This window comes from Xenopus tropicalis, chromosome 2 (genome assembly GCF_000004195.4).
Source record: "Xenopus tropicalis strain Nigerian chromosome 2, UCB_Xtro_10.0, whole genome shotgun sequence".
Classification (NCBI taxonomy): domain Eukaryota; kingdom Metazoa; phylum Chordata; class Amphibia; order Anura; family Pipidae; genus Xenopus; species Xenopus tropicalis.
This window is the reverse complement of record NC_030678.2, coordinates 156,307,962-156,324,662: the sequence shown is the minus strand read 5'-3', so window position 1 is coordinate 156,324,662 and position 16,701 is coordinate 156,307,962. Positions and strand designations below refer to the sequence as shown.

The window sequence follows — 16,701 nt, the reverse complement described above, 5'->3', positions numbered from 1 at the left end:
TGCCCCCAATAAGGGGTAATTATATCTTAGTTGGGATCAAGTACAGGTACTGTTTTATTATTAGAGAGAAAAGGGAATAATTTAACCATGAAATAAACCCAATAGGATTGTTCTGCCCCCAATAAGGGGTAATTATATCTTAGTTGGGATCAAGTACAGGTACTGTTTTATTAATACAGAGAAAAGGGAAACCATTTTTAAAAATTAGAAATATTTGTTTCTAATAGAGCATATGGGAGATGGTTTTTCTGTAATTTGGAGCTTTCTGAATAACCGATCACATACCTGTATATACAGTGCAGTGATGGGGGTTTATCACATGGTGCATAATGCCATGATTTAAATCTGCTGGCAAATGGTTTTTCTAGCTCAAAGTCGCTCTTAGTGTTCTGGGATTGCAGTTGTCCCAATTTGCAGGATTGGATCTGCAACAAGGCTGCAGCAATTTTATTCCTGCTAAGATGGAATAGATTGCGTAATATTGAAAACCTATGCAGTTTGGCCATAGATGAATTATAATATGGAGGGCTGGGGGACAATCTTATGGATACCATATGTGGCAAGTTTGAGTGACTGCCTCAAGTCCCCATAGGCAAGGCCACTCTTAACATTTGTCCTCACTTTATGGAGACTTAAGGTGCCCATGGCGATGTCGCCAAGTGATCGGATCTTCTCCCGATATCCCCCACCTACAGGTGGGCGATATCGGGAGAATCCAGGCTATTCTAACGACGGGTATAGGCAAAGTCGGTCCGCATCGGCTCGTTCACGCGGTCCCCGATCTGACTAGATTTTTTAACCTGCCCGATCGATATCTGGCCGATTTCAGGGCAGATATCGGTCGGGCAGGCCAATTAGCTGCCGAATCAGTCTAAGGCACTGATATCGGCAGCTAGAATCGGCCCGTGTATGGGGACCTTTAAACTGACCTTTAAAGGTCGCAACAAGCAGATCTTTGCCCTAAGGTTGGATCTTCTCCCTGATATGCCCACCAATGGATCAGATTACAAGGTTGTGGATAAGAGCTGTTGGAGAGAGGGCCACATAAATGAGCCAGTGCGGTCCCTGATTCGACGGTAAACTCAAACCTGCCAGATGGACAACTGACCAATTTTCGGCCAGATATTGGTCTAGTAGGCCCGTTAGGGTTCGCCATACTTAGGCAGATAAGATGACAAATTAGTGTGAATTAGAGTTGCCTGTGTATGGCAACCGAAAGCCCCCTCCGTACCCTGATACCAACTACAGACAAACCGGGGAGGGCAACTGAGTTAGTGATTCTACAGTAAGTGAGGCTGGGGGGTGGCAGAGAGGGGACAAAATTAAATTGCAAGAGTTCAGCAGTACCTGAAGAGTTATAGGCTGGAGGAGCCTTACTTATTACCTAAATTTGCAAACACAACATGGCTGCATTTCTATAGATATTTCTGTAACTGTATACTGTCTCGCACCTTGCGTTTCTGTGAACTAAGGGCAACATGGGGCGATTAGCAGCTGCAACTTTTTAAAAAGTCTGTAGCTGCAAATTTGCCTTCATAGGTTATCGTATAAGTCACTGCAACTAATCACACGTGGTTTACGCTTCCCGGATTAGTTGAGCGAATAATCGCCTCATGTGTCTTCGCACTTTAATAGGAAACTTCCACCTTCAGCCCATTCCCTTAGCTATTTAAAGCAGTCTGATTAACCTGTTTGCCCTACCCCACACACTTGCTCTGTGCAGATTTGAAAGCCCAATACACAAACAACTTATACCTGTACCTCCATGTAATCAGTTCCTTGGCTGGTCCCTTTTCTAGACGACGTATGGAACGCTCCTATTGGCACTTATGGATATGCTGGCCTACTGCACAGGGATTAGCTTTCCCTAAACTGCTACAGGTATGGGATCTGTTATCCAGAATACTCGGGACCTGGGATCTTTCCATGCTTTAAGTTTATTAAACAATCATTTAAACATTAAACCCAATAGGATTGTTCTGCCCCCAGTAAGGATTAATTATACCTTAGTTGGAATCAAGTACAGGTACTGTTTTATTATTACAGAGAAAAGGGAATCATTTAACCATTAAATAAACCCAATAGGATTGTTCTGCCCCCAATAAGGGGTAATTATATCTTAGTTGGGATCAAGTACAGGTACTGTTTTATTATTACAGAGAAAAGGGAATCATTTAACCATGAAATAAACCCAATAGGATTGTTCTGCCCCCAATAAGGGGTAATTATATCTTAGTTGGGATCAAGTACAGGTACCGTTTTATTATTACAGAGAAAAAGGAAATAATTTCTAAAGATTAGAATCATTTGTTTAAAATGGAGTCTATGGGAAATGGCCTTTTCGTAATTCGTAACTTTCTGGATAACAGGTTTCCGGATAACAGATCCTATTCCTGCATTGCAAATTATTAGCACTATTGGCAATTGATGGTCCCAAAGCAAGGCATCCCTTAGTAGGAGGATAAAAGCAAGTCTTGCTTGCCACATAAAAAAGACGGGCCAACAAAATGATCATTTTATTACAGGATAGCTGCATTGATATTATTTTACCTTATTGATATAGTGCCTAGGAAAATATGCAGCTCATTACAAAGAATGTATAATCATCTAATTCAGCTTTTTGCCAGGAAGGTTTACAATGACCGGAAGCCATCAAAAGCTAGTACCTGCCAGTATATTTCAGAAGGAGCCCACACAATAAGAATATACAGACTCCACACAGATAGTGCCCTGGACAAAATCAAGTGCTCCCCCCGCTCTCTAAAGGTCCCCATACACTGGAAGATCCGCTCGCTTGGCGATGTTATGCTATTATTGCATAGTTTTATACTATCTAACTTTGCTCCAGGCATACGGAAGAATTAGGGAAAGTGAGAAATTAAAAAAATTGTTCCATCTGACTTAAAAATAATCAATATGAACTCCTGAAAGAGAACATGTAATTGTTGGTTTTTCTTATGAGAAATAAAAAAACAAATCATTTTAATAGGGTAAATTTCCCTTTAAAGGAGCAGTATGCACTTATACACCATTGCTAAAAATGAGCTTAATACCTTGGAGTTGTGATTAAAATGAATTCTGCCTAATCTTTTAGTTTAAATCCATGTTTATCTATTTTTTCCCATTTTAAAGCACTTATTGTTTGGAAGTTGTTATATCACTGAACATCCTCCCCCCCCCCCATTCCTATAATAACAGTTCTTACTCTACCCCTCCCTTCTCTAAGCAGCAGCCACTGAACTGCTTATTATCTGAAGGGTTATCAGAGGACACTTATTTTAGTTTTATCAGATCCTCCATTGTGGCTTCATATTCTTGTTTAGTGCCTGAAATAACAAAAAATACATAGTTTATAATTAAAACAAAGACAAAATGTCAGCACAAGCCCTATTGCTTGAGCTCAAGTTGAAACGGGTGTATGCTGTGACTTTAAGGCAGATTTCAGTCTGCACAATTAGTACATAGTCTGTTTCTCTGCTCTGACTGGTGGGAATAATATCAGTCCTAGCAAGGGGCTATTCATCTCCAAGCCTTTATGTTTGAATGAAAACCAATAATAATGCTGTTATAAAATGTAATGTGAATTAAAATAATTTTATGGAACGATGTACAACTTCAAGAATATTGCAGGTACCTTGTATTTTTATTGTATAGCTTTAGCTATGTATTCATAACCCAGCCAATGTGAACATTCTCAAATGTGATGGAAAAAGGAAATGCTTTATTAGCATTCAAGTATTCAACCTATATAATAGACTTCCAAGTACAATGACTAGCTGATTTGGAAATCCGGACAGACGGTTCCACCCAGGCAGCCATTGCAGAAACTGAGCTGTCTGCATAAAAACTGGACAACTGTACAGATGGTTATCCTGCTTCCAGCTGCAGTTAGGACAGGAAAATAGTTCTAAAACTTGATCTTATTGGGGTCATTTTTCAAAAGTCATATTTAGTTTTTGGTTTCATTATGTTTTAGGTGCCTTGAATGGGTAGGCAATTAGGATCAGTAGGAGAATTCTTTGGCTGGTCTTACATAGCTACCAGGGAGCTTTGTCCAGTAGTCTGTCACCATAAGTGCCTGCTGATACACCCATTTATTATCTTCCGTTTGTTTTTCACTTAAATGGGGGGGTGCTTTGGCCTGTGTCCCCATAGGCAGCAATTACAGCACTGCTAGTGTTTGTAAGGAGGTGTCACAATTGCAGTGGTCTGAGGAGAATATTTGTGTGGCGTAAATCAGATATTAAATATTTAGATTGACTTTAGCTAAGAGGCAATATCGCAGTCACCCCTGGTACAATCGCAAATGTGCAGGGGTGTTATATTCTCAACATACAATTTCCTCTGTTCCTAGAGGTGCAATATTTGTCATGGTTATAGGGGATGTACATAGATCATTTGCTCACCTATGCCTTGCACCTGGTCAGTAGAATCATAGAATAGAATGATTCCTTTTCATTTGAAACCAGTAAACCCAAAGGCAGCCCAAAGGATAGGTGTTAACAACACATTCTATTTAACAATATTCCTGCATGTGAACTGGCACAATAGGGAGACCACTGACTGCAGGGGGGTATGTTTCAAATCATTCAACCCGTCCCTGTATCCTATTAATTATTATACATGTTTTTCCCATTTTAAGGTGCCTAAAGCCCCAGTGCAGAATTATCATTCAGTGTGTAAAAAATACACTGGTTTTGTGGTCCCACGATATATATAATGCATTTTGCTGATTTTACATTTTCACGGATTGTACAATATTTATTTTTCAGCCCCTGAAAAAGTAAAAAGGGTTGATCTAGTTTATACATAATATTGCTTTTGTGTGGGCTGACAGCATGAGCAATGGGATACGGAGTTGAGCTATAACTCACTACTTAGGATATCATAAGATTGTGTGTTGTATATACCGGTATGTCTTTTTATGATATCCTACTCTTTGGTATTGTTAAGGGTTATTTAGGTTTATTTAAGTGTTTATTGTATTTTGTGAATTATTTAAAGCATACTACACTATTTTTTTTACCTATTTACCTCAAGCTTGTGTAATGTGGTGTATAATGTATGCTCTTGATTTGGATTGGAGCCTCTAGGAATAGAGTCTAGAGTCTGCAGGAGTGTTGTATATATAATTTGGTTGACTTTTTTTAAATTAAATATACCATTCTTGTTGCATTTGTAGCATCCAGAGTCACATAATGAACTGTCTAGAGAACATGGCTTTAGAAAGCAAGGGAGTTAATTATATATTCCCGTTCCCCTGCAATTGGCTTGCAAAATTAGACCCAGTTATGTAATATGTATGTCTGTTAAGGCATTTTACACGTAATCCAGCACTTAACTCTCGTTGCTTTTCTGTAGTTACTGAATGCCTCTGATGGAGGATCAATTCATATTTTAGTTTAGTTACAGAGCAATACCAGTGCCCATAGAACAAAGTGTTTGTTCAGCCTCCATACACCCTTTGAGTAAAGTCTGCAGCTCCCTATAGCTCAGTTATTAATTAAATGAATGTTACATGTTTCTGTCAAGTAAATCCTGCCTGACATGTAATGCATCTCCCAGAATGTGCATAAAAAGAAAAAAGACTAAGAAAACCCTTCTTGACAGAGGTGGTCTGCAGAAAATTAGGATTTCTGTTCAGCCAAAATCCAAGCCAAATCACACACAGACCCACATAAACTAGGAGAGTGAAGGCAAATTCTTTTGATGTAGAATAACCTGCTTGCAGAAGAAACCTTAAATAAATAAACTAGATGATCATGTACAGCAGCAATGGAACCCCCCAAGTCCTGCTGTGAAAACAAAGCCCTTATACTGAGAATCATATACTCTTAACTTTGGGTTATGGAGTCATATAGTGGTTACAGCAAAACATCTAATTGAACTTTCTTTAATTTGTATTTAGATGAACCGAAGGTAAGGGTAATACTTGCACTTATCAGTTGCTGTGACCATACAGCCTGCTGGGGCTTTGCTGTTAGATCTTAGTCAGTAGACTTTTTAGCTTCTTTAGCCCTCATTTTTGGTCCACCATAAAGTTATGTTGTTAGTCATTCTGCTATAGTTCCATGAATATCAAGGGCCCAACCCTAAATCTCACTGTACCTGGCTGTAACAGAAGCAAAGCAATAAGCCTCACAGATTGGGAACCTCTTCCTCATTGGTTAAATTAGAAAAGAACTGGGGGAAAAGAAACCAGTGTCCCTTTACATCATCTGCTATTGTTGCAAAGCCTGTAGGAAATCCTATGCAGTTGCTCTTTAAATGCCAGAGTTGTGGACCAAAAAAAAGTAGAGTAGATAAGTTGTCACGTTGGTTTATTTCACTTCTGGCGTTGTTTTATGTCAGATTTACACCTTTTTTCCCTATAAGGGGGAAGACAAATGGAGCTAATAGTAGCAGCTACTTGTCATGGCTACAAAAAATGCGGATCATTTACTGATGTCTCTACATGTGTTTTAGCAGAGGCAATTCACTGTACTGTATTGTCCATGACAGGGTATTTTCTGGCGTTTAGTAGCTCCATGTGTCTTTACCCTAAAGGAGCCCACAAGTTATGATCATGGAGATTATAGTCCAATGGGGCTTATTGACTGTCCTCAGATGGGAGGAGAGCATTTTAGAAGTGTCATTGTTGCTTTAGTAATGTTGTGCTTTAAAACAAATTATTTTAATAAATTGCAGTTGATTTTTCTGCCCTAAAGCTGCTGGAACTCTTCAATTGAATGTGCCAACAAATGCCTTTTTGTGAATGGTAGTATATCTGCATGATGACTGGGCTGCGTTTTTCTACACCATGTAAACGTGTAGGCTTGTGGCATTGTCCAGCCCATATAGAAATAAACACATTGTATAGAATTATTTAGTCCACGCCTCATCATGCCATGCTTTTTCCTATCTTAGCAGGCTGTTTAGTTGATTTCAGATGTAATTAGTTGAGCTAAATCGTTATTATATGCTGTGGATTCTCTTAGGTACTTGGTAAAGAACTGTAATATAAAGTGGTAATATCCACTTAATATCCACATAACTTGCAACTATCAACTTTAGAAAATGCATTTTTTTTGCTGTTATGAGAAGAATGCTCATTTATTACATGTTTATGATAATGGCCTTCTTTCCTATACCACCCAACTATATTGTCATAGATGCAATAGTGTATATATTATCTAGAGTAGCACTAAGTAAGACTTGTAATAAGTGCCAATTACGAAACAGTAAACTGTATTAAAGTAAGCTATTGTAAGAATGTTTACCTTGAAGGGCAAGTAACACAAAGTACAGTTATTGACTTTCTCCAGTGCTAGCTCAGTGGCAGTACATCAAGTTACCAAGGAGTGAAAATAGAGTTCACCTCATTTGCCCATAGAGACTAAGAATATTTATTTTCACTTGTTTTTGGGGTATATTTATCAAAGGGTCAAAACGGTGATCACTCTATTTTTAACCTTCAATAAATAAGCCCCTAAAATCCTATACAGTAAACAGAGCTGTGAAATTTCCCTTTGGTAAACTCTATTTATCAGTCGTTGATAAATATGCTCCTCTGCACCTAGCAGCTGCCAATCCTTCACTGGTAAAAGTGGCGGTTTTAAAAGTACATTTTACTTGCCTTCTCATTGTATTTTGTCTTTTGGAAAACTGGAATAAACTAAATAAAATTTTGTACTATGACTTTATCTTATGGTAGCCATATTGGTTCTGGAGAGCAAAGTATGGCAGTTGTTTATTTTGACAAGTTGTTGGTCCTGTTTATAAGAACAGTGGTGCAGAAAAGCTCTATATAGTTTTGTGCTTATACCACCCGGAGACCACTCTTGTTGCTAAAGGAACGTAATAAACTTGATAAAATTCATCTTTTGTCACTGCTACATTTACTGTTCATTTCTCAGACACGAGCAGATCTTGAAATTGCCAGTTTAGCTGTAAAAGAAAATGTTTTGTATAAACAACTGCTGTCGGATGCAAATAAAGGTGTCAAAGTGACCAAGGGTACACTTCAACCCTCATGGAAACAACAGGCTCCATATAAGACTCAAGAATATGGGATTTTGTTGGATTTTCTTTAAAGGGGATGATGTGACCCTTCCATAAAACTTGCACTGCACTGAGTCTTCTGCTACCTCTCTTGTTAGTCATTGTAGAGATGACTGTGTCATTATACCATGTATTAGGGATGTATTACACCCATAAAGTTCAGATTCTGCTGAATACCGAGCCCTCTGCGAAGGATTCAGCCAGATACTGAAGTACAAAGCCTGATTTGCTTATTCAGATTTAAGGAAAATAGAAAAAATGTTGACTTCCGTTCCAGTGCTTTTACATGGCTTTAAGACCCTGTTTTGTAACCTTGGGTCCCTACATTTTGCTGCTCTATATCTCTTTACCTGTTGATTATATTTTGTGGAATGTGGTAAGTTGTAGTGTAGAAGCATCATTGGACACAAGGTTAAGAAACAGGGTCTTAAAGTTCAAAATGTATTTAGCTGAATGAGCAGATCTTGGTTTGATGTGACCTCCCATAATGCTGGGAGATGTGATCATTGGATCATACGGTAGGGCCTATGGAGACCCATCGGACAAGGACTGCCTCAACACACTGATGCTCTTCTTATCCAAAAACATGCCAAATTAATATCTGGCTGATTATTGGCTAGGCAGCTGCCTACTGTCTGGAGGTACTGAACTTTTATCAGCCCATGTGTGGCCAGCCCAGACTGGCCAAATTTCAAACTGAATCTTTGATTCATCCCTACCCTGTAAATACACACCAGACAGAGTGCTTTTAGGCGTTTAATGCCCCCAGCTCATAGAGAACATGTAGGATTCTCAATGGAGGTTGAGTGTGAACGTGCCAGTGGCACTAGGGCAGGACAGCTGTGAAGAAGGCTATCAAGCAGCGTTATTCTAAAGATATAATCGTAGTGTTCCCAGCATGCATTTAGCCTTAGTTATATGTTGGAGTATGCTGAGATCTGTAGTACAGTAACAAGTATGTTTAAGCAACTCTATTCATATCTCCTGTAACATGACTTTGTATGAGCTGGTTGTTTGGCTGCCAGTGAGAATGCTGGTACATAAAGGGCTTGTGTCACACCTCTACCTGAATTTATCATGCAATGGGCAGGGAAATTTTCATTGCACAAACTTGACCTGTTAAAAAAAACAAACTGCATTTAAGACATTTTTTTCCTTTTACCACTTCCATGCACCAGGAACCTAAAGATGTTTGCTGCTTTCCTTGCATTGAAAGTGGTAAGGAAAACTGGCTTTTTTTTTTTTATTTTTAAATCATGTAATATGCAGGTCAGCCTTCATTTCGAAGCGTTTTCTGTGAACACATTTCAACTGTCATGTTACAATTTGATTGACTTGCTAAAGTTTGAACAATAAATGACACTTTCAAAAGAGAACGTCTTGTTGTTTTATCTACTCATTCTCTGGTTTGTAGCCGTTTCCTTGCTTTTCACCAAATTGTTTGTGGTTTAACGACCAGTTTAGATCTATATCCTATTATCTATATATTTTCTTTCTTACGTAAGACTTATTTGGAATAAGATATGATTTTATTTTTGTAACGAGTAAGGAAGTTTTTTTTTTGTTTTGTGTTTTTTTCTTTCTTTTTTTGTGTTTTTAATTTCAAATTTCATATTAGGGCCTCGGCCTTCCCTCGGAGTTAGTTTTGGAACACCATTCGGTTCAGCTATGAACACTGGCTTGCAACCAAGTGGCTTGGGCACTTCTGGCCTTGGAGGTACTTTTTAGCCTTTTTTTTTCTTTATATAAGAATTGAGAATATCAAAATTAAAACTGCATTTCTAAATGATGCTAATACAGTTATTTGACTCTTTATATACTACTTGTACCTTGTATTTACGAGCACAAAATAGTGTTAATTATCCTGATAGTCGCTGCAGTGTGCACCAGAATCAATCAATCAATCAATCATTGTACTTGTATGTATGTATAACTTTATTTATAAAGCGCTACTTATGTACGCAGCGCTGTACAGTAGAATACATTAATACAAACAGGGTTATTAAGAAAATAGATAAATACAAAGTATTACAATAAATGCAAATAAATAAAAGATACAGTTGCAATAAGATAAGAGTCAAAGACACAAGAGGATGGAGGTCCCTGCCCCGTAGAGCTTACAATCCATATGGGAGGGTAACTTACAGACACAAATAGGCAAATATAAGTGCTGTAGGTCACAGTGGGTGACACTACAATATAAGTGCTAGTTTCCAGATCAGGTGCTGGGTGAGTGTTTCAAAAGGTAGTCTTTTAGTTTAGTTTTACTTGTGGTATTTTGTGCAAGTGTTCTCTTTACTTTCCCCTTTATTGCAACATTGACTCCCAAATAAGCTTTTACATCACAATTAATATTGATCTTGCTTACTAAAAAATCCATGGTCTTGTATTGGTAGATGTGGTAAGAGGTAACCAACATTCAGTGCCAAATATGCTCTGCACCTAAATGATACTCCGATTCAGCCAACATATTCCTCTAAAAGTTTTGGAGATCTTCATAATCTTGAAATAGCAGTTATTTGTTTTAAGGCAAATGCCACAAACCAATCTGCTCTTGGCCCTGGTCCAACTATTAGATCCTAATATGGCCTGTCAGGAGGGGGACCACACCCCCTACTGTCATTGCCAAATGGTATTTTCTAACCTTCTCAATAGATACCTAGCGGATTTTTGGGCAGATATCAGTCAGTCAAGCCATCGAAAGCCCTTACATAGGCCATTAGAATTTTCACTTCTAACCATGAGAGTTCAAGATATACAGCTGTACTCAGTTTTAGCATAGCAGCCTATAACCAAAGCACTCAGTCATCATTTTTTTTTATTATTGCTGCTGATTTAACATCTATACAATTACTTGAACTTCTTACTCTGCCAAGAACTCTGTGGTGCCATTCTCAAACCTTTCCCAGCCTGCTCCCTGTCTTGTTGTATGTGTTTGTTCTAGAAGAGTTATTATCCTCCCAGTATCTTTTATATATTGCTGTAAACCTACATATGGTAGAACAGCCATAGCATTTTTTATCATAATAAGCCTGACTAGCCCTGGTGGTCACAGCATTTATACATTTGTTAAGCAGCATGAACTTCAGATAGTCGTCTGTGTGGCTTCTAATCTTCCATTAGTTCAGAGAGTTTGCTTTGCCAGGCAAAGATCCCCTGAGGATTGTAACGTTGGACTTTTTTTTTGGATTTTTTTTTTTCATTCTTTTATGGTTACTGTTATCATTTTGGGATGTGTATATTTGGCTTTGCTACTACATTAGTATTAACACTGGCTGATAGGCATAAACCTGCTTACTTCAAAGATATGGTAACTAATGGGCCAGCTATTGGAGAATCTAGACTAATTGCAGTGCTGATTGTTTGTAACACTATCGCAAAAGTGTAGACCTATGATATTTTGTGGCTTCCAATGAACCGTACAGCCAAACAGGTCACGAATGGGCATTTTCTGTTTGTTTTGGGCCAAATAATGCTGCTCTTCAGTGCTCCTCAGTTTGATTGGCAGCATCCCTCAGTAGGGTGTGGGAGCTGCAATATTCTTACAGTTCAATTGGAAATTAAACTGTGAGAAAAACATTTTTGCCAGCTTGATTCATAAAGAGTTATTCAGTAGCCGTTTAAGATGTATCTGAAATTTATGAAACCGTATATGTAAAATTACAAGCTGTTTTGCTTTGATAGTTTTAAATAAACTGTATGTCAAACCTGTTTAGTGCTAAAAGGAGCAAGCCGGTTGGTCATAGGGCCCTGCTCATTAGAGCGTTTTGAAAACTGACCGTGAAATTACCAGTGACCTCTGTGCACCATTTTGAGCATTTAAATCTGAGTTAGTGCCTTGTTAAACTCTAGACCCCTTCCAGATGCCTCTTTCCTAAATGTTACTATTGTGGACCCCCAATACTGCCCTATTTCCTGTACCTGGTGATAAAAAATGGACTAGTGTAATGAGGTTGGTGGGCACCATCTCGAGCCTTTTCATGTACTCTTCCAGGTGATGTTGGAACCAGTAGCATGCATAGTTGCAGCTGATCCAAACCTGTCTCTCACTGTGCAAGTTCCTTGTTGGTTGTTGACAGAAAAAAGGACATCAAACACCACAAGGTGGCACCCATCATTCTTGACATTTGACAGTTGCTGAAAATTGAGGGTCCCCAGTTGTGAGCTTAGGGTTTTACCAAAGCTTCCATTCTCCTTTATCAAGTTTTATGTTGTCCTTCTTTAAATAGATTTTTATTTTATCCGATCTCATATTTGTGGTATATTGCGGAAGCTGTGGTGCTGCTAAAAACAACCCTGTGTTGGGGCTGTGCTTCTTCACCCTACAAGTCACACAGTTGGATGATATAGAAAAGCCTAACTTGCTTTGATTTCCGTTTTGGTTACTGTAAATGCATGCCCCAGTTGCTTGGAAGTGTCTCCCATAGCTGTAGCATGGCTGCACAAAATATTAGCATGTAACAACTACAAGCAACATTTCATAAGTGACATTGACTAGTTGCCAGCATAATGCCATTTGGTATGGCTGTCTATATTCTATACTAGACAATGTGTTAGAGTTTGCATGCCTTGGTGTGCCTGCCTAGCTCTTTTTTAATGTAGATTGCAACCTCATCAGATATCAAGTCTCTTGGACCCTTTCCTAACCTATTGGCTACGGGAAATGCCTTACTTACAGAATGATATGGTGTTCTATCCTCTGGCACAATGTTTATTAATGTATTGGATTTATTGGCTTCAAAAGTTTTCCATAAAGCAGAAATGTGTTTTGTGTTGCTTTGTTTTTGTTGTTTTTGCTGTTGCTGTGTGTCTTTCTATACTTGCATATTTAACATAGGAATTTTTTTTTTATACAATAATCAAAGGCTGGGAGTTCTTTGGTCGTGAGCTTCCCCATTCAGTTTTCTTTTCCCATTTTTCTTTCCATTTATGTGCAGACCATTAAGGCTGACTTTGTTATTTTAATGTATTTTTAACCAGATGCTTATGTTTGAAGAAAAAAAATAAAAAGTAACTGGTTGTATTAAATATATTCTATTTAATACTGTCCCAATAGGATTTGGAAGTAGCTCTGCTTTTGGTGGTAACACCTCTGGCTCATCCACATTTGGCTTTGGGACGGCAAATAAACCATCAGGAAGCCTAAGTGCAGGTTTGTATGGAAAATAGACCAGGGGCATACAAGTGATTAGGCACAAGCATTGTCAAAATGGGGTTTGGAAGTGTTGAATTTGTGGCCATTGCTAAAATATACTTTTTCCAACAGTATAGTCAGTTGCTTCAGCTGTTTGTAGGCACTTGAATTCAAGCTGCCGTTTTGTACCAAAATTAAGGTGGGCATTGAGCTTGGGAACCCCTGCCTAAAAGGTTAGGCCTTCTACTTAACAAAGTTGAAGCTTAAACCTGCTCATGGACCTGTCTGGTTACACCTTCTCATTAAGTGCAGCTATGTCACTTTGCACAGTGTAATTAACATGTAAACTAATAGATAACATGTAGTTATTTATTGAGTTATCTCACTACTGTGTCGTGATTCAAAAACTGCCATCATTTCACTTTAGCCCATGTTTTCGCAAGCCCAAGGCTTGTGTTGGAATCTGACATTTGTTGCACTAAACCGTGCAAAACAGTGCAGCTAAAAGCACTCCCACTTTACAAACGAGTCTACCTCCGTTGAGGCAATTGTTGGAGGAGTTTCATAATAAAATTAGCTTTGGCAGTAAAAATATAATGGGTAAAAAATACAGATTGCTTAATGTTAATATAAACAAGAGCCTTTTAAAATAGTTTTTAAACTTTCCCTTAATGCAAAGGTAAATATTAAGGAGGTGTAAGAGCCAGGCTAAGGTAGAGTTATTTACTCTAAAGCTTTTTCTCACTTCAATTAATGGTTTCAAATTTATTTTATCCCCCGAAGGGTTTGGCAGCACATCTACATCTGGATTTAACTTCAGCAATCCTGGCATCAATGCATCAGCTGGCTTAACCTTTGGAGTATCCAACCCTTCATCTACAGGTTTTGGGACAGGAGGACAGCTGCTTCAGCTTAAGAAGCCTCCAGCTGGAAACAAGAGAGGGAAACGATAGACCCTTTTTTCTTTTCCTTTTTTTTGTGAAATTGCTACTTGTTGTTACATTAAATAAATCTATTTTTCTAAATCAGAGCTGCCAGTGTTCCCAAAATAGTTTATAACATCTGAATCTCTCACTGGAGGTTTTTGTTTTTTTCCCCCCCCCCCCTATTTTACTTGTACACAGAAATGAGAGAACCTATGATATCTTGCCCCTACCATTACTACCACACTGCTGAGTTCACAATGGCCAAGGTATCAAAATGTTCTGTACATATAAGATGATTGCACTCTACATATTTTTGTAATTTTTTTTTTATATATCTAAATATTAGGGCATATGTAATATTTTCTTTGACAATGTAATATTTTGGGACCATTCCTCTACGATGGCATGGTAAGGGCGGGAGGGGTCCATTACCTGCTTATCGAAGACTGTTTTAGAATCAGTGTAGCGTTACAATTGTTTCGATTTATTTGTACGGGGAAAACCCTCTATACTTTCTATTCTAACTCTTTCCTATTGGTAGAAAACAATCACTTCATGCTTTGCTGTTGTCTGTATTGGAGATCTTGTGTCCTGGATGTTTGCATTTGATTTCTACTGCTAATGTTGAGTGCTGCAAAGAAAACAATGGCTTAACTTTACAAGAATTCATTTTCTGATGGCCTATTTCTATGTATCCGTCCATTGTAGTGGTGAATGGTTTTATAGTGTCCCACACCTTTATCTGGCTGTTTTTCTGTATCAACTTAGGATATTATGATTATCATGGAGCCGTGTGTATTGGTTTCCACGAGCCTTTGTCTGTTTGAATCTGTGCGTTGCGTATATATGAGCTGTGCTCAGTATCTCCATGTATGTTGCATTGCTAGAAGCTCTCCATCGTCTGCAGTTCTTTCATACCCTGGAGTGATATTCAGTGCATCAGGGCAGAGCTTTTGTTTTTTTAGGCCTTTGATATAACCTTCTTATGAATATGTGTCCTATTATGAGCAGAAGAGACAATTGTACAAATGTTGAAAGATTCTAATTTGTTTGTTGAGCTGACTCCATCTCAGGTTTTTCCCCTCAGCTGCAATGTCCAGTCTACAGCTTTAGCTAAAAAGATTTTGCAGCATTTTCTGAAGGACGCCCATTAAATGCTATGCTACAAATTAAGCAAATGATGTTTTAAGGTTGTTTTTTTCCTGTACAATTATACATTTTGCACTTGTAGAGTCTTCCTGTTTTAAAATATAATCATTTTAAATATATACCATCATATAGAAATATATATGTATATCATCTTCCTAAAATGTTCCTAATTTAAATGTTCATTCTTTAAGCATCAGTGCAATGTTCCATAAAATTTCATATTTTAACATTGGCATGGGGTTATTTCTTTTGCTTTCCTAATGTTTCTTACCTTAATCCCATTCAAGGCTCAAGATCCTGCAACAATGTATGCAGTTGGTTTCAGGTAGAATCTTGGAGGACAGTAGATGGACTATAGCTAGAAACGCAGCCATAAAGCGTGACAGGGCTGCTGCTTTGCGGGAGGAAAGAGGAGACTCAACTGCTTTATTCACAATTCTTTGTTACAAGTGTCCAAACATAACTAAATCATTTTTATTTTTAAACCTACTCTACTAACCCTTTTTCTAATGAAAATTTTGCAGGGTTGATTGTGTTCTTTAAGGCTATTTGTTTCAGAAAGAGGGTTGCCTATTAGGACAGTGGCATATGCATTAAATCCACATTGTAAAGATGGCTGTATGCTATAGGATCTGCTTGTTGAGTCGCTATACGAGCAAATCTTTCTCCCAATTTGCCCACCTAAGGTGGCCCTAGGGCCAAACAAAGGGATTACAATGACGGAAATATGAACCATTGTAACGAGGACTGCATCAGTGAGCCAATGCAATCCTCCATTCAGTTTGGAAAATATCTGGCTCAAAATCAGCCAGATGCCAGTGTCTGTCAGGTAGGCCCATTGGAAGGTCCCATACATGGGCAGATAGCCTGCCAAATTGGGCTAAAGGGCCTGAATCTACCCATGTACCTTTAGACAGCAGTGACTATTCTCTGGTTCATCTTCCAGCCAAGGCCAAAAAAGGTTTCAATTATTTGTATCCATCATTGAGTTTTCTTTCTTTTAAAGTCTATATCTTTGCCTTTTGTATGACTGTTTTGAATATATGTGTTTACATATCAATGTTTTGTACTTGAAAAACTAATGGTTGCAAACGTTTCATTGTCTCCTTTTTCAGAAGCCATGCGTCGGAGAGTAGTTGATTTCTCTGTTGCTTTTCAGTCTCCAAATTTCTGTTGTATGTGTGACAATGTTGGAAACCATTGATGTCTAAATCAATAAAAATTAAATGCAAATGTTGCTGCTAAAATACGGATTCCAGACATTAAAATAGACCCACTGGTGTGTTTGAATTCCAATGAGCTAAATGTTCAGTTAGTCTGTTTGTAGCTTCTGTGAAGCTGACATGAAATGCCCCACACAGGAGCTCTGGGAGGAAAAATGTCTGTGTTCTGTCTGTTATAACTATATTTCCACAAGCCTAAAATAATTTTCTTCAATATTTGTATAGATTA

The 16,701-nt window shown here is 38.2% G+C and overlaps 1 protein-coding gene across 5 annotated transcripts in view; it reads left to right on the top strand.

The window, feature by feature from the left end:
* nup58 (nucleoporin 58kDa) overlaps positions 1 to 16,496 on the top strand; it is a 38,574-nt gene extending 22,078 nt beyond the window's left edge. For 2 of the 5 annotated variants that reach the window (XM_031896022.1, XM_031896023.1), the window contains exons 13-15: positions 9,659 to 9,757; positions 13,097 to 13,192; positions 13,958 to 16,496. In XM_031896022.1, coding sequence (XP_031751882.1) covers positions 9,659 to 9,757; positions 13,097 to 13,192; positions 13,958 to 14,127 — 365 coding nt within the window. In that variant the 3' untranslated portion in view covers positions 14,128 to 16,496. The remainder of the gene's footprint in view (positions 1 to 9,658; positions 9,758 to 13,096; positions 13,193 to 13,957) is intronic. The other 3 variants (XM_031896024.1, XM_031896025.1, XM_031896026.1) reach the window with 2 other exon arrangements.
* Positions 16,497 to 16,701: the final 205 nt, after the last annotated feature.